The 21,046-nt window shown below is 43.3% G+C and overlaps 1 protein-coding gene across 11 annotated transcripts in view; it reads left to right on the top strand.

Moving 5' to 3' along the window:
* CCDC60 (coiled-coil domain containing 60) overlaps positions 1–21,046 on the top strand; it is a 210,808-nt gene that overhangs the window by 70,723 nt on the left and 119,039 nt on the right. For 10 of the 11 annotated variants that reach the window (XM_017879068.1, XM_017879066.1, XM_017879073.1 and 7 more), the window contains one exon: positions 19,103–19,182. In XM_017879068.1, coding sequence (XP_017734557.1) covers positions 19,103–19,182 — 80 coding nt within the window. Of the gene's footprint in view, positions 1–12,725; positions 12,750–19,102; positions 19,183–21,046 lie in introns of those variants that run through there. The other variant, XM_017879071.1, reaches the window with a different exon arrangement.

Below are 21,046 nucleotides of genomic sequence, written 5' to 3'. Positions count from 1 at the left end.
GAGCACTTGTCTTGGCAACAGTGTTGCTCAACCTCAGCACTCTTTGACAATTTGGAGCTGATACAGCTTTGTGGGGGAAGGACTGTCCCATACGTTGTAGGATGTTTAGCAGCATCATGAGCATCTACTTACTAGATGCACCCTCCCCCACCCCAGCAAGTTGTGACAGCCTAAAGAACTTCAATAACACCTTGGAAAGTTGCCTGGTTATCTACTGAAGGTCTCCCTTGCAGTGAAGAAGAGGAGGCATTGCAGCCACCAGGCAGCAGCAAGCCCTTAACGAATGACATCTTTATTGTCCCCAAAATGTGCTCCAGCCCTCACACCAACAATTAAGAAATGCAAAAAGATAAATGATTTGACATTTTGCAAACATAGAAGACTGTGATTTCACTCAATACCAATTTTCTTGTGTTCTAATAAAACTTTATTCACAGAAACAGGCAGGCTTTTCTGTATCTTCTTGGTCCTCTATGTTCCTTGACAATTTTCCCCTGTCAGTCTTTGACCTTCTAACCTTCATTATCTTAGTATCCTCTTCTCCCCTCCTCCTTCCATGGCCCCCCTCTCTGTCTCTTTCTGTCCCTGTCTGCCTGCCTCTCTCTGTGTGTCTCCTCATTCTTTCTCTCTCTCTGCCCCCTTTCCCCACCTCCCTCTCTGACAGCTAATTCAACACTCCTTACCTTAACTTCCAATTCCATCCTCTTCTCAGAGCTCCAATCCATGCATTAATGATAGGCTCTTAGCCACCATTCTTGTTCCCAGATTCAGCTCCAAAGACTCAAGAGTTTGGCATCCACCTGCTCCAGCCTCCCTATAGTCCCACGATACTCAATACCCTGACACTCTCCAAGACACATTGTTATGTGAGGGGAAGTCAGGGCACAAACAATGCTGCCATGTGTATTTGTGTAAAGGTAGATGCTAGTGTTGGAAAGAATGTGTGTATGTGTGTGGGTGAGTGTGTGCGTGTGTTTCCAAATCTCTCTGGAAGGATACACAAGAACTTGATAACACTAGCCATTTCCAGGGAGGGAAATGAATGGTTTGAGGACAAGATGGAAGTAATACATTTTTAAAAGTGACATACCTTTTGATATGTTTTTTAAACCATTTGAAAATACTGCTTGCTTTAAAAAAAAAAAAAAACTAAAGTAATAAAAAACGCAGCGACAGAAAATTCAATGTTTCATCTTCATTTACTCACTGGGCCCTCACCCCTAAGTTGATTTTCCTGAAATGGCTTCTAAGCACCATTACCAGCTCCAGGAATGTTCTCTCCTGCCTGGTGACATCAGGAAAACCTTCACCACCACACCCCAAAACACACACACACACACACACAAACACACACATCCCATACTCTGCATTCCAACCATTCCAGCTCCTTCCGGTTCCTTCTGTCTGAAACACCGATAGGGCAGAAAAAGTAAAACCCTTTACCTCACCCATCACAAGGGTCTTGGATGACATCCCCATAACAAAAGACATATTAATCAGAGAAAAGCTTAACAATTTTTTCGAGACGGAGTCTCGCTCTGTCGTTCAGGCTGGAGCGCGGTGGCATGATCTCGACTCACGGCAGCCTCCGCCTCCTGGGTTCAAGCGATTCTCCTGCCTCAGTCTCCCGAGTAGCTGGGACTACAGGTGCACGTCACTCCACTACACTCAGCTAATTTTTGTATTTTTTTTAATAGAGACAGGGTTTTGCCATGTTGGCCAGGCTGGCCTCAAGTGATCCACCTACCTCAGCCTCCCAAAGTGCTGGGATTGCAGGCGTGAGTCACTGCGCCTAGCCAAATTTATTTTTTTAACCAAAGTTTTACGTAACATGGGAGCCTTCAGAAATGGAGACCCAAAGACCTAGGGAAAATTGTGTTTTTATGCTAAGTCTGATGAGAAGAATAGATAGTGGTAGAGAAACATGATTGGACAAAAAGGGGTGTGATCTAAAGGTAGTAAACCTAAGGGGAGGTGCGCTTAGGAAGGTCTGTTTGTTCACATTCTTTTCTGTGTCTCTGTAAGACATTTTTCCCTCAGGTATGGGACCAGAAATGTGTCACATAGAACCATCAGGGTGGAAGGGAGGAGGCCAGACAGTAGCCCTTCTAGGTTTTATGGCTTGTTTTGGGAGAGCGAAGTTCTAGTTTCTATGAGCCATGTTGGGGGTGAGAAGTCCCATTCATGTTCTGAACCTGGGAGGCGGAGGCTGCAGTGAGCCGAGATCATGCCACTGCACTCCAGCCTGGGTGACAGAGCGAGACTCTATCTTAAAAAAAAAAAAAAAAAAATTGTTATGCTTTTCTCTCATTAATATGTCTTTTGTTATGGGGATGTCATCCAAGACCCTTGTGATGGGTGAGGTAAAAGGTTTTACTTTTTCTGCCCTATAGGTGTTTCAGACAGAAGGAACCAGAAGGAGCTTGTTCTCACCTTGGGGGTGAGACATTCCAGTTTCTACGATCTTCTCTGGGAGAAAGAGGAGAGGTGGAAAGAAAGTCAGAGAGACCTTGTTTCTGAGCCCCTCCCCATCTCTTTCCATCCAAAATAATTAGCATGCCAAGGCACCATGTTTTGGGGTCTCATGTTGTGAGCCCTGACACACCCTTCCCTCCAAGTTTTTGTGTTCAGCACAGCCTGAATCGCTGCCAACAACCCTGCCAGCCCCCACACTGTATTTGGTGCCTGCACTTCCCTACATTGTAGTTAAGTCTCTCCTACTAGACCACCAGATCCCTGAGGAAAGGATGGCCCCTTGTTTAGCACCATATCCTCAGACATTTTCTAGCTCCTAATAGATATTTAAGAAATATGTGAGCTGTTCTTGCCCCTCGATGAGCCTCAGAAGGTAATCCATGTAAATGACATCTAATGGCACCCAGGGGACAGCATCATAGAATTCATGTCCCAGCATCCCTGGTGTCACACTAAAACTCAGCCCAAGAGTTCAGCCCCATCCAGCCCCGACCAGCTCTTCTGAATCTTGGCTCTTTTCTCTTTCACCAGTGGCTTAAGCTCAGCTCTGCTTCTGCTTTTCACATAAAAAAAAAAAAAAAAAAAGAGAGATTGAAAGTTATTAGTCAATGGGAGGCTGTGTTTCTTTGGACCTTCAGGGGGTTCCCTTGATTGTTGCAGAGATGTCAACTTTATCTTCTTCCAGGGAGAGAGAAAACAGATGGAAGCCACATGGGGGCTTAACCACCAACACACATTCGTCTTATCAGGACACTGGCAATGTGAAAGGATACTTTCTTGGGTCGCTCTTTGTTTCATTTATCCAGGATGAATTGCCAAATAAATTTTTTCATTTCCAAGAAAGGAAGTAAATTGTGGTGTAATATGCAATAAAGGGAGCCCTGCGGCCAACTGGATAAGTTCGAACTTCTGGTTCTAGCCCTCACTCACTCACTGGGTGGCCTCTGGCAAGTTATTTAACTTCACTGGGTCTCAGGGCTCTTAATCAGAAAATAGGGATAATAATAATAACGCTACCAACTTTTGGAGTGGCTGCGAAGATTCAGTGAGCAAAGGCAGGTAAAGCCCCCCATGCAGGAATGGCAATGGGGTACCATTGATGCTGCTGTTCCCTCCTGGGTCTGTGACAGACATCGCTAATCAATCCCAGACACTTCTTCTGATAAGTCTGGACTGGAGGACGCTCCAGACAGAATGACTACTCATGGGTAGATTGAAGCTGGCCCTCAGATTGGAGCCCCTTTGCCATCTCAAGCTTCCCACATTTCCAGACACACCATTTGCAAGGTTCGCGATACAGAATAGAGCGGTTGTCACATCCCGGGGCTCCTGTTTCCTGAAACTCCTCCAGGACTTTGAACAGCAGCCCCTCGCCCATAGTACAGATTCCCATTAGCTCCCAGAGTCTGACAGCTGGACTGCTGGCCCCTCATACCTAGTCTTTCAGAAGAGCTTATGAGATTAATGTATTTGATTAATTTTTTTAACTGGGTGGATAACACATTAGCTGCTGGCATGCCAGCTCAGTCCCAGGGCTGCTGGGGGCTCACCGATGCTGGCAGCCAATTTCCATTTCAATCAAGTGAGAGAAAAGGGAGACAGCGATGGAAAGAAACCAGGACTTGATTGAAAGCTATGGCATCTAGCGCCACCTACTGTTATATCGCTGCATCGCTACCTTTGCAGACCATCGGGTCACTGATACTCTTAGCCCTTAAGGCATTTTGGGGGGAACATCTTCGTAATCTCACGCAAGACATATTTTTCATTCATAGCTTATAATTGATTCAATGTGTATAAACTACAGGTACTCCTGGTATAGTGAGAGTAATAGTGACATTTCCTTGGCTTGTTTTGGATCACAAAACCCTGTGTACCAAGCGGGCCTCTTAGTATCCTCACGGCCTTTGCATGAAGACTAGGCAGTGCCAGGTGAGAGCCTGAAGGTACAGAAGAGATGACTTTCCTGGGGTCACGCAGGTGCGGTGCATGGAGAGGGGATTCCGACTCCACATTCTTTTCTCCTGAATCCATCCCTTGTCCACCTCTGCTCCCCCAGCCCACCTTGGGGCCTGGCTCGTCAAGCCCCTCAAAGCACAATCCCCACTCCGTATGTGCCAGTACATAATGGAGATTTTTTTTTTTTTTTTTTTTTTTTTTTTTTTGGAGACAGAGCCTTGCTCTGTTGCTCTGTCGCCCAGGCTGGAGTGCAGTGGCACGATCTCGGCTCACTGCAAGCACCGCCTCCCGGGTTCATGCCATTCTCCTGCCTCAGCCTCCCCAGTAGCTGGGACTACAGGCGCCCGCCACCTCGCCCAGCTAATTTTTTGTTTTTTGTATATTTAGTAGAGACGGGGATTCACCGTGTTAGCCAGGATGGTCTCGATCTCCTGACCTTGTGATCCGCCTGCCTCGGCCTCCCAAAGTGCTGGGATTACAGGCGTGAGCCACCGTGCCTGGCCCATAATGGGGATTTTATTGAAGGTTTCATAGAAGAGAGGGAGAAGGTTACATTGTACCTCATACAGGAAAAACAATAATACAGTCCTTTAGCAGCTTGTGGGTTCTTTTCTGGATGTCAGTTTCCCCCTCCCTCACCTCTTCTCCCAGGCCCCCTCCTAACCTTGCACTGTCTATCACTCTGGTTTGCTTTTTTTTAGATGGTGCCTCGCTCTGTCACCCAGGCTGGAGTGCAGTGGTGCAATCTTGGCTAACTGCAACCCCTGCCTCCCGGGTTCAAGTGATTCTCCTCCCTCAGCTTCCCAAGTAGCTGGGTAAATTACAGGCCTGCACCACACCCAGCTAATTTTTTTTCCTTTTGGAACAGACAAGATTTCACCGTGTTGGTCAAGCCAGTCTCTAACTCCTGACCTCAGGAGATCCACCCGCCTCGGCCTCCCAAAGTGCTGGGATTACAGGAATGAGCCACCACACCTGGCCTGAAACCTAGTTTTAAATGCAGGAAGACCAGGGTTCTCATCCTGGTTCTGACCACTGACCAATTGAACCTCGAACAACTTCATCTATCCTTCCATTTCTCCTTCTATAAAAGGGACAGTTATTTTTTAATAACCATCTCATTTGTTTGTTGAAGAAGTAAATGAGATTGATAATGCAAAATGCTTAGCACAGTGCTGATGTGTAGCAATTCTTCAATAATTTTTCAATTTAGGTGACTTAGACACATCTTTTTTTCTACTCACTGATTAAAGAGAGATTCCATTCACATAGACTAAAATGCAAATAGTGTATCTCCCCAGAGTTGTGCAGTGTCCAACCTGTGCATCCTTATATGACAGCCTGCCAGGCTTAGAGAGACCAAGGAATGCATCCCAGCAAAGAGTTAAAGGATAAGCCACAGCTAAGAAATTGAAAGTGAAAGGACAGCACAAAAGCAACCCAGGAAGAGAGAGCAGCGGGTGCAAAGACCCCATGGTCAGAATGAGCAAGACACTTAAGGGAGGCTCATTGGCTAGACCATAAAGATCAGGACAGGGGAGCAACACAAGATCACGCTGAAGGCAGGAGCTAGATCACACAGCTGTGTAGTTCCCAACAAGGATTTTGGACTTTAGTCTAAAAACAATAAGGAACATTTTAGGCAATGGAGTCATGGGATTGGGTGTGCATTTTGGAAGGGTCGGCTATGCAGACAACGGACAAGGAAAAGAAGAACGGAGGAGAGAGGTCATCGGAGGCTGTGTCTGTTGTCCAAGTGGCTTGCAGCAGCATAGGAATGATACTGGTAGGAAGACAACAGAGGGAAGACAGATTGGAGAGCTCTCTAGGAAGCAAAGTCAATGACTTGGTAAATTAGCTCAGGGCTTAGTAAACTTTTTCTGGAAAGGGCCAGATAGTAAACATTCTAGGCTATGCAGGCTGTGCATCCTCTGAAATAACTACTAAACTCGCTGTTATAACAGGAAAGCATTCACAGACAATTATAAGCACATGGGTGTGACTGTGCCCAGTAAAACTACTATACAAAAGCCAGCCGCAGGCTGTAGTTTGCTGATCCCTGGATTAGATAAGGGTAGGAGAGGGTATCAAGGATTGGAGGGTGCTGAGCTCCCCTACTTCCTATCTCTGTGACCTTGAATAATTGACTTAACCTCTCAGATACTGGGTTTCCTTTTCAGGAAAACAGGAATAAAGATTCCTCATAGCGTTGGTGTGAGGATTAAATGAGACAGTGTTGGCCAGGCATGGTGGCTCATGCCTGTAATCCCAGCATTCTAGGAGGCTGAGACGGGCGGATCACCTGAGGTCAGGAGTTCGAGACCAGCCTGACCAACATAGAGAAACCCCATCTCTACTAAAAATACAAATTAGCTGGGCGAGGTGTTGCATGCCTGTAATCCCAGCTACTTGGGAGGCTGAGGCAGAATTGCTTGAACCCAGGAGGCGGAGGTTACAGTGAGCCGAGATCGCGCCATTGCACTCCAGCCTGGGAAACAAGAGGAGACTTGTCACAAATAAGAATAAGAATAAGACAGTGTCTGCTGTGGGACAAACAGGGAGGTCTCATCCACAAACACACTCCAGTAAGGAATATCCAGCTACATTCAAAATGGCCATCGAGGGTGGAAAATGAAGTTCTCTATTACTGAGGCCCCTACACAAAGAACAAATAGAACTTACACAGAAAAATCAGAATCTTTAGGAAGGGGGAAAAAACCCAGGCTGATTACAACTTTCCTCACACAGCTCAATAGATTTTTTTACTTCAAAACAACTCTATAGGTGGGAAGAGGGTTCCAGCCCTGAAGCAGGACTGAAGAACAAATAAATTGCATGGCATTAAACAGAATGTTGATTTTGCTGTTTATTTTTTTCTTTCAGGTGCCCTGAGTTTTTTCAAAAATTGCCCCACAAATCAAGGGTTGGGCCAGGATTTAGAATGGAGTCTTTATAAAGTCTTTTAGACTTTATAGACTTTTTTAGAATGGAGTCTTTATAAATCTCTTTATAAAGAGATTCCTGGCCGGGCGACGTGGCTCATGTCTGTAATCCCAGTACTTTGGGGGGCCAAGATGGGCAGATCACCTGAGGTCAGGAGTTTGAGACCAGCCTGACCAACATGGTGAAACCCCATCTATACACAAAATACAAAATTAGTCGAGCGTGGTGGCACATGTCTGTAATCCCAGCTACTTGGGAGGCTGAGGCAGAAGGATTGCTTAAACCTGGAGGCAGAGGTTGCAGTGAGCCAAGATCGTGCCATTGCACTCCAGCCTGGGCAACAAGAGCAAAACTCTGTCTCAAGAAAAAAAAAGAGAGATTCCCAGCCCTCACTTCATCAAAGTTTAACTCAGTAGTGTTCTCAATTGAGGGTGATTCTGCTTCCCAGAGGACACTTGGCAATGTCTGGAGACATTTTGATCGTTGTAACTTGCAGGAGAGATGCTACATTGTATGATGTACCAGAAAATCCCCCACGAGGAACAGTGATTTGGTCCCAAACTTCAGTCGTCCTGAGGAAGAGAGATCTTGTTAACCAGCCTGGGCTGTTGCCTGGAGGAGGAAACAGTTTATCTTTACTTTTGGAATACATCAGCAAGATTTTCTTCCTACCCCTCTTTTCCTTTTCTCTTGCTTTATCTCTTTGATTGGCTTTTAGCTGACAGGCATGCAATCCTCCTTCCTGGAGCACCCAATTTCCTTTTATGGAGTTACTTCTGCTCTATTAGATACAATCAGGCTCTGTCCCCCTAGTTATTTAACTAGTACCTGGTCCTGAGCAGGTGCACAGTGGCCCCAGAGAGCCTAATAAAGGAAGTGGTTAGGGTGTGACCTTAATTAACTCCTCAAGAAAAGGCACTGACTGATGTAGCCGAGGCCTCAACACTTAGCCAAAACAACAAAATCAACCAAAAAACTGTATGACTTGTATGCTTGTATGCAGGTGGTGACTTGTATGCTCTGCTGGGCCACAATTTCTCCAGCCTCAGGGGCATGAGTCCTACCTTTATTTCCCAGCTTCATCCAAGCTCCCACCCTGAATGTCAGCAAGAAGCCCAGACCCTTCCCTTATTCCCAAAGCACGACTTCCATGAGGCAGTCCTGCATGAGGCAGTCCTGCTTCACTGACATTTACAGAAGACCCAAGCAAATGAACTGCAGCAAAGGAAAACCTGAAACGGGGGTTTCAGCCACTTTACAGTCTTTCCCCAACTTGTAAAAGATTGTAGAAGATTTCCAACCTACAGAAAGTTTGCAAAAATAGTACAACAGGCAGTCAAATACCCTTAACTTAAATTCACAATGTTATCTTTTTGCCATGTTTGTAACATGTTGCCATATTTTTTGTATGTATATATATGCATACATGCATGTATATATGTACTATATATATATAATACGTGTGTATATTTACAATTTTTTAAGCTGAGCCCTTTGAAAGTCAATTGCAGACACTTCACACCTAAACAGTTCAGCATGTATTACCTAAGGACATTCTCCATCATAGTCACAACACAGTCAACACAGAAATCTCACATTAATCCAATGCTATTATCTTTTTCTTTTCCTTTTCTCTCTTCTTTTTTCTTTTCTTTTTTTTAATTTTTTAAATTTTTTTGTTTTTTATTTTTTATTTTTTTGAGATGGGGTTTCACTCTATTCCCCAGGCTGGAGTGCAGTGGCGCGATCTCGGTTCACTGCAGCCTCTGCCTCCTGGGTTCAAGTGATTCTGTTGCCTCAGCCTCCTAAGCAGCTAGGACTACAGGTGCATGCCACCATGCCCAGCTAATTTGTGTATTTTTAGTAGAAATGGGATTTCACCATGTTGGCCAGGCTGGTCTCCAACTCCTGACCTCAGGTGATCCACCCACCTCAACCTCCCAATGTGCTGGGATTACAGGCGTGAGCCCCAATGCTATTTATCTAACATAAAGTTCACGTGCAAATGTCCCTAGTTATCCCAGTCATGCCCTTTATAGCCTTGTCTCCAGCCCAGCATTCAATCAAGGGACCATGCATTGCATTTAGTTGTTATGTTCGCTTGGTGTCCTAAAGAAACAGATCCTCTGCCTTCTTCCTCTTTTATGACATTGTTAGAAGACAAAGAGGTATATCCCTTGGATTTCTTTCTAAGAAAGAACTTGCCAGCAGGAGGCACAGGTAGCTGAGAGTCTCCAGCTGTTGACACTGCCAGCATCCACAGTAGCTTTCATGCAGCAGAAGTCAGAATCTTCCCCAGAAATTCCCCATCAGTTGGCACTGGCCATTTCTGCTTGTGCTTGGACTCAATCAAGCAATCTTTGCTCTGGAGCTCCCTGTTGCATTGGCTGGACTCTGTCAGATCTGCATCATGGTCTACGGCTCCCCCGCCAAATCCCACTTCCTCCTCCTTTTCTCTTTCAAGGGCTTACCCCCAGTGAGCATTTTGTATTCCTCTCTCCGTGTCTGCTTCCCAGAGGCCCCAGTGGACACAGACATTGGCATCTTTTAAGAGTTCAGGTCACCTATTTTGTAAAATGACCTTCACTTTTTATTTTTCCTTCACTTTTGTTTTCTCATGATTAGATTCAGATTGGACCTCTGGGGCAGGACATGTTTGTAGGTGACGTAACCACGTAGGCGATGCTGTGCCCTTCCCAGTGCATGACTTCAGGTGTGCCTGATAAGAATTTGTCCTGTCAATGGTGATGCTAAGCATAGCCGTGATGGTTAAAGTGGTGTCCGACAGACCTCACCGTTATATGGGTACCTCGTTTCCTTTGTAACAACTCATTAACCTGTGGGGTTAAACCTTGAGACTGTGATGCTTTCATCTTCTCATTCATTCAGCAACGACAGAAAGAATGCAGAGCCAGGCCCTGGACCAGGCACTGAGTATCAGAAGTTTCCTTCACAGGGACTGTTGTTCCTTCTCCTCTTCTTCCCAGAGGACTCCTGCTGCTTTGTCTCCCCTTAGTTCTCAGTAGAGGACTTGCTCGTCTCCCCAGATGACAGTCCCTTCTTCCACCACCTCTCCCTGCCAATCCACAGACCCCCAACTTCTTTTCTCCTGGGTCCATAAGAAGATGGGGGGGAAAGAAGTTGAATCAAAATATCCTATAAAAGGTGCGACCTGTCTTCAACAAGGAGAGCTATTAAATAATTCTATAGTATATTTCCTATTTCAGTTTGAAGGATCTGTGTGTGGATGAGGTCACTAATTCTGGGTATCTCTACATAGGTAGGTACACATCTTATATTCTTATGACAAAAAAAAAAAAAACTCACTCTCCCCAAAAGGAACTGCCCATCATCACCATAAAACCACCGAAAGGGAGCATTATTCAGCCACAAAAAACGAATGAGATCCAGTTATTTGCCACAACATGGATGGAACTGGAGATCATTATGTTAAGTGTGTTAAGTGAAACAAGCCAGGCACAGAAAGACAAACATCACATGTTCTCACTTATTTGTGGGATCTAAAAATCAAAACAATTGAACTAATGGACATGGAGAGTAGAAGGATGGTTACCAGAGGCTGGGAAGGATAGTGGAGGAAGCGGGGCAGAAGGTGGGAATGGTTAATGGGTACAAAAAAATAGAAAGAATGAACAAGACCTACCATTTGATAGCACAACAGGTTGACTATAGTCAATAATAACTTACATTTTTAAATAACTAAGAATGTAATTGGATTGTTTATAACTCACAGGATAACTGCTTGAGGGGATGGATACCCCATTCTCCATGATGTGCTTATTTCACATTGCAGTCCTGTATCAGAACATCTCATGTACCCCATAAATATTTGCACCTATTATGTACCCACAAAAATAAAAAATGAAAATTTTAAAACCACCAAAAACTTAAACATCCGTGTGCAAGCTCAGGTCTTCAGGTTCACATGTGTACTCCTGCCATGATCCTGCCTACTCTGTTCTTTACAGCTTCTCCGCAATGAGTCTGAAATGTGTTAATCAGCGTGCTTGCTTCTCAATGCTGTCTTTTCAGTCTCCCTTCCCCCCAACCCCTCGACGGAGCATCCCAGCTGTTTCCCTGATGTCTGTATCAACTCGGGCACATTTAACAGGAATTCATTTCCATCTTACTCTGATTCTGGGAAGTAGATCATATTTTAAGGAATAACAAAGATGAGTTCAGAACATTCTTTCATAAAACGCAGAGAACAACAGATATTTAGAAAATTGGCTTTCCGGCCGTGACCTTCAATAAATCATTCTGATTTTCCGCCATATTAAATTCTTTATGATGAAATCTAACAAAATTCAGTGGAAGAATTTTGGAGGCAGTATCTGTAAATCAATAGCTAGCAACTGTTGCCCCTCAGGTAATTCCCACTATGCAAAATAGGACAAGGGGGGGGATGGGGATGCAGAATGGAGTAGTGAATAAGAACACAGGCTTCAGTGTCACTTGAACATGAGTTCAGATCCAGGCTTTGTCACTTAATAGCAAGTCAGTTTCACCTTTTTAAGCCTCCTCTTGCTATCCTATAGAATGGGAATAGTAATATGGCAAGGACTCAATGGACTCATCTATTTCATATAAGAACACACTTGGGACAGTGCAGAGCACATAGGAGATTGGCATCAGTTCCATTTCACAGATGAGGATTGGCATTAGTTCTGGTAGGATTGGCATTGGTTCCATTTCACAGATGGGGAAATTGAGATTGGGGAGTAATGGTACCTCACTCAAGGTCACTGAACTCCTGAGTGACAGGGCCAGGACTCAAACCTAGGTCTTTCTGACAGCAAACATCTTTCCATCCATTCCCTCCACACTTCAATTCTCAGCTTTCAGGTTAAACCACATCACTTCCAGATGTTACTATTTAAACATCCCCAGCACATGAATATTAAATGTGAGTACACCTGCCAAGAAAACCATCCCCATCTAAGAGTCCACTGTGAGTCCGTGCGTGCTCCACCCCTCCCAGGCCCCTACCCCCAATTACCACCTTTTAACCTGGTACATCACAGGACATCACACGGTATTTCTCATGATGCTGCTCTCAAAAACTCATTGGGTCGGTAAGAGAAAGGATGCTGTTCACACATGCTGTAGGAAAGGTGGGCAGGGCAGACTTGACTTTGTTTTCTAGGAAACAGAGAATGGAGAAACCTGTACTCTGCAGAGCAATGGAAAAACTGAAAGCTCTGAAGCTGATGACACATCCAAGGGAAGCAAAGACAGAAAACCACAATCAACCAGGCTTGGAGTCATCACGGAGCACAAAACAAAGGATATCTGCAGAGACAGTGTATTAGTCCATTCTCACACTGCTCTAAAGAAATACCTGAGACTGGGTAATTCATACAGAAAAGAGGTTTAATTGGCTCATAGTTTCACAGGCTGTGCAGAAAGCATGATGCTGGCATCTGGTCCTGGGAAGGCCTCAGGGAGCTTTTACTCATGGCAGAAGGCAAAGCATGAGCAGGCATCTTACATGGCAGCAGCAGGACCGAGAGAGATGGGAGAGGTGCCACAAACTTTTAAACACCAGATCTCACGAGAAATCGCTATTGAAAGGATAGCACCAAAGGGGCATGGTGTTAAACCATGAGAAACAACCCCCATGATCCCATCACCTCCTACAAGGACCCGTGTCCAGCATTAGGAATTACATTTCAACATGAGATTTGGGTAGAGACACAGATCCAAACCGTGTCAGATACTGATGGGGTTTTGCTTGGTTTTTATTTTCTCCTAATTTTTCAACTTTTCCTGATTTTCTATTAGGTTGGTGCAAAAGTAATTATGGTTTTGGCCATTTCGGTGGCAAATGAATTTTTGGCATTCATTCAATGGCCAGTGAATTTCAATGGTAAAACTTGCAATTACTTTTGGACCAACACAACATAATACAGTGTTAATTAGTGTCAAAACCAGATTAAAATATTAAATGTGAGGTTGTATTACAAATAAGTTACCCGGATAGGGAGATACATGAATGAGTGTCAGTAAGGAGTATAAAGATCTAACAATGTGGGAGGTAGAGCAGGTAAGTTTTGATGGGAGGGGAGGTGATCTACAAAGATCTGAAGAAATTTGGAGAAGTAGGAGGGTTCTGAATACCCTAGAATTGTGATTTTTGATGTTTTTTTGGGGGGTGAGGGGCATGACCAATTCTGGATATGCATTTTAGCCACGGAAAACTCTGGGAACCTTAGGGTTAAGATCAAAAGGAGTATCCAAAGTTATCATCTGTAAAGGGATCCTTGATTAAATTAAGGGGAGGAGGACCTGCTTTATGTCCCAAAGTGGCCTGGGGCTAAGGCATTTGCATAAGTTGTACCCATAATCACTTGCTTTCACTCTCATCTCCATTTCCTGCTCCCACAGGGGGCTGATCCTTACAAACTACATTTCCCAGGTGCCCCTGCAGCTGGCTTCCAAGTAGGTTCAGCCAATAGGAGGCACCATCAGGAACTGAAGGGTGAGAGTTAAGCAGAAGCCAGGGCATTTCATCCCTTCTCTCATTCGGCTTATGGTGGCACTTCTAGCTAAAACTACATCTCCTCCATGAGTCTAGCTTATGCCAAGTGGCCCTATTCCAGGGCTTCTGAAGTCCACCTTTTCCCTTAATTCCTCCAGCCCTGGAGATGGTAGAGGTTTCCTTTCACTAATCTCTAGCTTGCCTCACCATTCCTTATGTGACTTTTGAGCTCTGCCTCACCATTCCTTATGTGACTTTTGAGCTCTTCCAACACCTTTGTAACTGCTCCCCTGGATTAAATTCCCTCTGTTGAACTACCTGTCATGAATTCTGATTTCCTGCCTAGACCCTGCCTGATCCAGTATGTTAAAATAAACTATTAGCTTACATCATTCCAGACTCTTAGATGACTCAATTTAAATTGGCATTAAACATTTCTACTTTGCCTGCCTTGAGAGAATTAGTCAAAATTGCTTTACAAACATGAAAATGCAATTATTTTATTAAAATTAATCTACGTGAATTGTAGAAAAAATAGGAAAAAAGATAACCAAAACAAAAAGTTATTGTTTAATTGCCTATAATTCAAATGCCCTGAGATAACATCTCTATAAACAATTTATTGCATTTACTTCCAGCTTGTTATATTAGTACATATATGCCTTGTCATATGTCAATATTTTAAAACCTAATTTGTATTAGATCACATACATTTCTGGAAATTTCTATAGATCCTATAAGTATAAATCTTAGAGCTTCTCTATGATCTACTATCTTTATATTTTGTAGCATGCATTTTCATCTGAAATTACATTCCATTACCACCTTTCCACATTAGTAAATAAACAGCCATAGCAGCACTAAGTGGAAGCACCAAGACTCAAATGCATTCACATACCATTGTCTGGATAGACCATGATTTATCCCCACAATGGCTATTGTGGGACATTTAGGTATTTTTCACTATTATTCACATTGCTGTGATAAATATCCTCAAAGATAAATCTTTTCATCCTGGAGACATAATTTCCTTGGCTGGGGCAAGAGGATATGTATTTCTAAAGGTTGTCACACATATGTCTAAATTGCCCTCTAGAAAGGTTGTAGAGAGAGTGATTTTGAATGTTTTATAAACTTTTAATCTACTATTTAACTTATTTATTTAACTTGTTAACTTATTAACTTTTAATTTAACTTATTATTTTCATTTAATATCAAACGATGTTTGTAAATATCCTGAGAACTAGTTATTTCTGCTGGCTTATTATAATTTTAATTAAACAAAACTATAATTATAAAGTTATCATCATAAACTTACATTTATAATTATAAAATTATACTTTGACAAAAATGGTTCCCTGAGAATCCACTTAAATGCTGACATCGTTGTGAGGCTTTGGGGGGTGCATCTCATGCTGCTAAAGTCGGCATCAAGTTGAGGACACAATTCAGTACCAATCCCAGTCAATACAAATCCACTCTTACACAATGATGTGAATTCCTGTGCCCAGGCAACTATCATCAGGTGACATTTGAAAAACAAATGCTTGAATGTTGGACATTATCACAGTTGTTTCATGAAGAAGGTGAAATTTCAGATGTTTAGGAGAGTGGTAAAGACATGACCGTGGCATAAAACACGGTTTCAATCATGTGTTTTCAAATTATCTGGCAGGAAAATTTCTGATGTGCTTATTTTTCCTTCATTTATAAATATGCTTAGTTCACGCATCTTTTTGGAAAGTTACTTTGGGCCTGCGGGAAACATATAATGAGGTTCTCTAGAATAAGTGGGATTAGAAAGACAGGCAAACTCATTTTCAAATATTTGATCTCAACATGGCCAATCTCATTGCTTTCACTGTAAAATATACCAGAATTGGGGTCATCTGATCTTGATACCTCAAAAGCAGTGTTGGGAAAGGAAGAATAACTAGTTAAAAGAAGTCTCAGTCTCTTAGCTGTTTTGCTACTCCTAAGAGAAGGACGCATTTCAGATAGAATTCTGTGGCTGCAGGTAACAGAAAACCTAATTTAAGCTGTTATAAATAATAAAGGAAATGTTCGTGGAAAGTCAAGATTCCAATGAAGCTTGATCATTTCAACAAGGCACCATGGGATGAGTTTTTCTCTGACTCTCTTCTCTGCCTTTCCTCCACATCATCTTTGCCCAAGGCTGGCTACCCTCATGGACACAAAATGGCTGTGAGCAACTCCCCAGGGGCTATCTGCTTCCCATTTCTAGTCAGTGAGGAAAGAGAACATCTCTGCCTGTGCTTCCCAGAAGCCCCTAGAAAATGCTTGCATCTCATTTTCCCAAACTGGGTCACATGACCATCTGTAAACCAACAGGTTGACAAGGGATGGTTTGTGCTGTTTGGTTTCAGTCATTCAGGGCCTCCCCTGCTGCTGGTACCATGAGCATCTCCCAAGATGCAAGTGCTGAGTGAAGGAAAGGCAAAGGGCCTAACCAGGGAACTAACTGATATCAACAAGAAGAGTGAACAGATGTTGGATGTGTGAGACAAATGAATGTTCATTATGCAAAAGCTTGGGAAAGTACTCCTGGAGTTCCTTACATGCCTTGTTAGAGGGTGGTCTCTCCACCCGCTTCACCCACCCCTCAAGATGAACACTGATAGGTCTACCATCAATTTCCAGCCAAGGGTTGAGGCCACCTGGTATACTGAGATAAGCAAGATATAGTACCTGTAATTCATTACTAATATTAACCAAAGAGACAAAGGTTGTAAATGATTTCATTGTTTCCTATCCAGTTGACCTGATTCAAGGCTATTCAGATGTTTTGTTTTGTGTTGCATCCTTTATACTTTCCTTTTTCCTTTTCCTTTTTTTTTTTTTTTTTTTTTTTTTTTTTTTGTGACTGGGTCTTGCTCTGTCACCCAGGCTGGACTGCAGTGGCGCTATCTCCGGTCGCAGCAACCTTGACCTCCTGGGCTCAAGCAATCCTCCTACCTCAGCTTCCTGAGCAGCTGGGATTACAGGCATGCACCACCACATGCTTAGCTAATTTTTTTGTATTTTTTGTAGAGACAGGGTTTTGTCATGTTGCCTAGTCTGGTCTTGAATTCGTGAGTTCAAGCCATCCTCCCGCCTCAGCCTCCCAAAATCCTAGGATTACAGGCATAATCCACCATGCCTGGCCCCACTTTCTCAAGTGGGCAAGTAATAGCTACAGTTACAAATATTCTGTGGAATTGCCATAGACTCTTCACCCTTCATCTGTGCTGCCTTACATGGGAACATGTATTGGCCAACCCAGGAGAAAATCAAGCAGGCCAGAAACAGTTCCTTCCTCCACTTCATCTCCCACTCTGTCTCCCACCCAACTCTTCCACAAACGTCATTCAACTTTGAAACAACTATGCTTCTCAACTTTCACTTTACACTTCAAAGCCCCAGAGCAGTAGGCACCGTAGCCCAATTTCACTGATGGTGGCTGCAGAGAAAACACTTTGCCTCCTCCCACACATAGATATTGGGATTTCTGTTAGTGAGCAGCCAACCTGTTCTTACCCTGCCTTCAAAAAACACTCTCAGTACGGTACTACCAACTAGTCTTTGTCAAATTTCACTTTGCCGTTTACTTTTTAAATCTTTTCTCTTTCATTATGTAATTAATTAATACTTATTGCAAAGTTATAGGAAATGCACATCAGCTAAGAAAAAGAAATAAAACCTGCCATAATCTCACCCCCAGAGAAAATCACTGCATTTTGGAGCTATGTCATTTCACATCTTCGATATGTGTATATCCACATAGATCATTTTTCAAAAACGAAAATAGAATCGTGCTATAAATATTACTTTGTAACATGTCTTTTGACTCAAATAAATCAAACATCTTTATATATCAATAAACATACTTACATTATGTTGCCATTATACTTAATTACTGCATCGTATTCCATTGTGTAGATGCACCATAATTATTTAACCTGTCTTCTATTGTGAGATGTAAAGTTGTTTTTCCAATAGTTTGCTATTACAAGCAGCATGCTGGTGAACAGTTTTGTTGATGAACCTCTACGCCCATGAAAAGATATTTCCTTAGGATTCTTGACAGCAGAATTGTTGGATCTAAGGACATGCTCATTTCTAAAGCATCTGGTATGCATTGATGAATAGCCCTTCTGAAATGCCAGCACAAAGTATTTACCAACTTTATCTGAGAACACCCATTTTCCCATAATTTCCTAGTATTTTTTTATGTAAAAAAAATCCTAAGGTGCAGGAAAATTTCAAGACAAGATAATCCAGGTAATATTCTGATTATTGTTTCTCCAAACTGCAGGTTGAGAAAAATGACTTTTTTACTAAAATATAATTTGCCAAGTATGATGGCTTGAACCTGTAATCCTAGTCTTACTTGGGAGACTAAAGCAAGAGGATCACTTGGGCCAAGGAGCTCGAGGCTGCAGTGAGCTGCACTCTAGCCTCAGTGACAGTGTGATCCTGTCTCTAAAAAAATAAAATAATAATAATAATAGTATAATATAGTTAATTTATCTCTCTTCTGCTTTATATTGAGCATGTATCAACTTCTGAGTAATGTGAGGTTTCCCCTGGGTATAGTCAAGGCAAATTAATAGGGAGAAAGAAAAACTCGTGAGCAATTATCTGGATAATTCATTCATAAACCTCTGCTATGGGGGCAGGAAGAGAGGGGGAGTACATTTGCATCTTTACATTGACAAGATTCAGCTCTCCAAATCAGATGCAACACCACCAATAATAATTAATTTTAATGCCTAATTGTTTGCTTTAAAGTGCAATGCTAATAGTAGTAGCTTCCATTTATCTAATGCTTGCTATCAGTGAGGAATTTAGCAATTAATTTAATCCTCAAAACACAGTAGGAGTTATTTCCCCATTCTACTGAAGAAATTGAAGGCCAAATTCTTCAGAGAGGTTGAGTAATTTGTTCAAGGTCACACAGCTGGTCACCAGACAGAACCAGGGTCAGAGCTCAGGTCCACCTGTCTCCAAAGCCCTTACCATGTCCACTTTGTCACACAGCAGCCCCCTCTCTGGTGTCAAAGTAGACTCTGTGCTGCCCAGGACCCATTAAACCTAGCTACACATCTCCGATAAACCCATGAGCCTCCTGCGCCTGTCTCCATTTGGAACCGTTGTACTAACATCCATTTGGAATCGTTGTACTAACACTCCTTTTACTTTCACCCCTTGTCTTCTTATCAGGTCCCAGACAAGCCAATGAAGAGCATCAAGTATATGGACAAGGAAATAATAAACCTCAAAAAGGACCTTATACGAAGCCGGTGAGTGAGCCCAGCAGGGAATGATCCATAGACAACCCAACAGGCATGAGCAGGCTATGGGGTGTTGCCTACAAGTCCTTGCCCAGTCCCAGCATCCCCCAATCCTGAACACTGAGCAGAAGACTTACAGGAGGGTAACCCTGGGAGGAGCAGAGGGCAGGATCACTTTGTTGGTTGGACTTCCCAGGGAGTACCAATGCCATGCCAGCCTCCAGCCGCCTGCCTAGAATTCCCTCTGCTTTTCTTCCTGGACCTGAATCCAACTCAAGAAAGTTCCCCAAGCTCCAGAAAACCTTCCCTTTTAACTCCAGACCTACATGATGATACCATGAAGTCAGAGTCATTCTCAAATTCTGGTCCTGCTACCTGCTGGCTGCGATGCTGGGGGAGTTCTTTGAACTCTCTGGGCCTCTCTTTCCCTGTCTGTAAAATGAGAATAATAGGAGGTTGTTAGAAGAACCAAGGGAAATAAAGCAGATAAAGTGCCCCTCATATGGCCTTGAATACAAGGCTGTTCCTATCTTTCCCCACTCCCCATTCCTTCCCTCCCTGATGATTGAGGCCCAGGACCATGTTTTGATCATCTCTGTGTGGTGAGATGGAAGTTTTCTTTCCTTTCCCTTAACGCTTTCCTGAGACCTGGAACATCCCAAGATAGGGTACTAAAATGAAACTTTTGGCAAAGCAACTAAAGACAGAGTAAGAGATGAAGACTCTTTTAGCACAAAACACATAAGACGTATGCTGAGAGTGGTAATCTAGGCAGTGGAGAAGTTCTGTTTCTTTTAGACGACTCCCACTCTGAGCCAGACGCAGTAAGAGGCAGAGTGAGATACCCTCTCCCTTCACCTCCATCTTCTGAAAGCCACCCTTCTTCACCGCTACCAGAATCTCCACCCTGCCCCACCCAGCAGCACACCTTGACGGAACTGATGACTGAGCCCGAGGACTCCTGGAAGGTGGGAGAAGGGAAAGGAGTTAAAGGGCCTAGGGTAGAGGTGAAGAGAGGGTCCCAGAGGGCCATCTTCCCACTGACTGCAGGGAGTGGCTGTGTCGGCTATCTGAGGGTCTCTAGACACTGTCTAGTGAAACATAATTTGAGTCTTGTGTGTAATTTTAAGCTTCTGAGTAGCCACACTAGAAAAAGTACATAGAAACAGGTGAAAATAATTCTAATAATACTGTTAACTCCATACCTCCAAAATAGTATCATTTGACATGTAATCAGTATTAAAATGTATTGAGGAGATGCTTTTCATTATGTTTTCTAACACATGATGAAAAGTGATGAAGGGATTAAAAATAATGAATGATGAAAAATCTGGGATGCATTTCATACTTAGAACACATGTCAATTTGGACCAGTCACATTTCAAGTACCCAATAATTGTTATGGACTAAATTGTGCCCCTGCCCCCCACCACACACACACACACACACACACAAATTAATATGTTGAAGCCCTAAGCCCCAATGTAATTTTTTTGGAGACACGACCATTAAAGAAACAAGTAAGGCTAAAGGAAGTCAAAGGGTGGGACCTTAATCCAATGTGATTGATGTCCCTGTGAAAGAGGAAGTGACATCAGGCATGAGCACACAGAGAAAAGGTCACATGAGGACACAGCAGGAAGACAGCCATCTGCAAGCCTAGGAGGGAGGCCTCAGGAGAAACCAACCCTGCTGGCACCTGCACCTTCAGCTTCCAGCCTCTAGAACTGTGAGAAAATAAATGTCTGTTGTTTAAGCTGTTCAGGGTGTGGTATTCTGTGAGGGTGGCTCCAACAGACTAATACATAAGAGTCAATGCTGGGATGTTCCTGCAGAGAATGATCCAGCTCAAAGAGGCCAGCAGGGCCTAGTC

The sequence above is a fragment of the Rhinopithecus bieti genome, unplaced genomic scaffold (genome assembly GCF_001698545.2).
Source record: "Rhinopithecus bieti isolate Rb0 unplaced genomic scaffold, ASM169854v2 scaffold_11938, whole genome shotgun sequence".
Lineage (NCBI taxonomy): Eukaryota > Metazoa > Chordata > Mammalia > Primates > Cercopithecidae > Rhinopithecus > Rhinopithecus bieti.
Note: the sequence above shows the minus strand (reverse complement) of the source record. Positions and strands in the feature narration are given on the sequence as shown.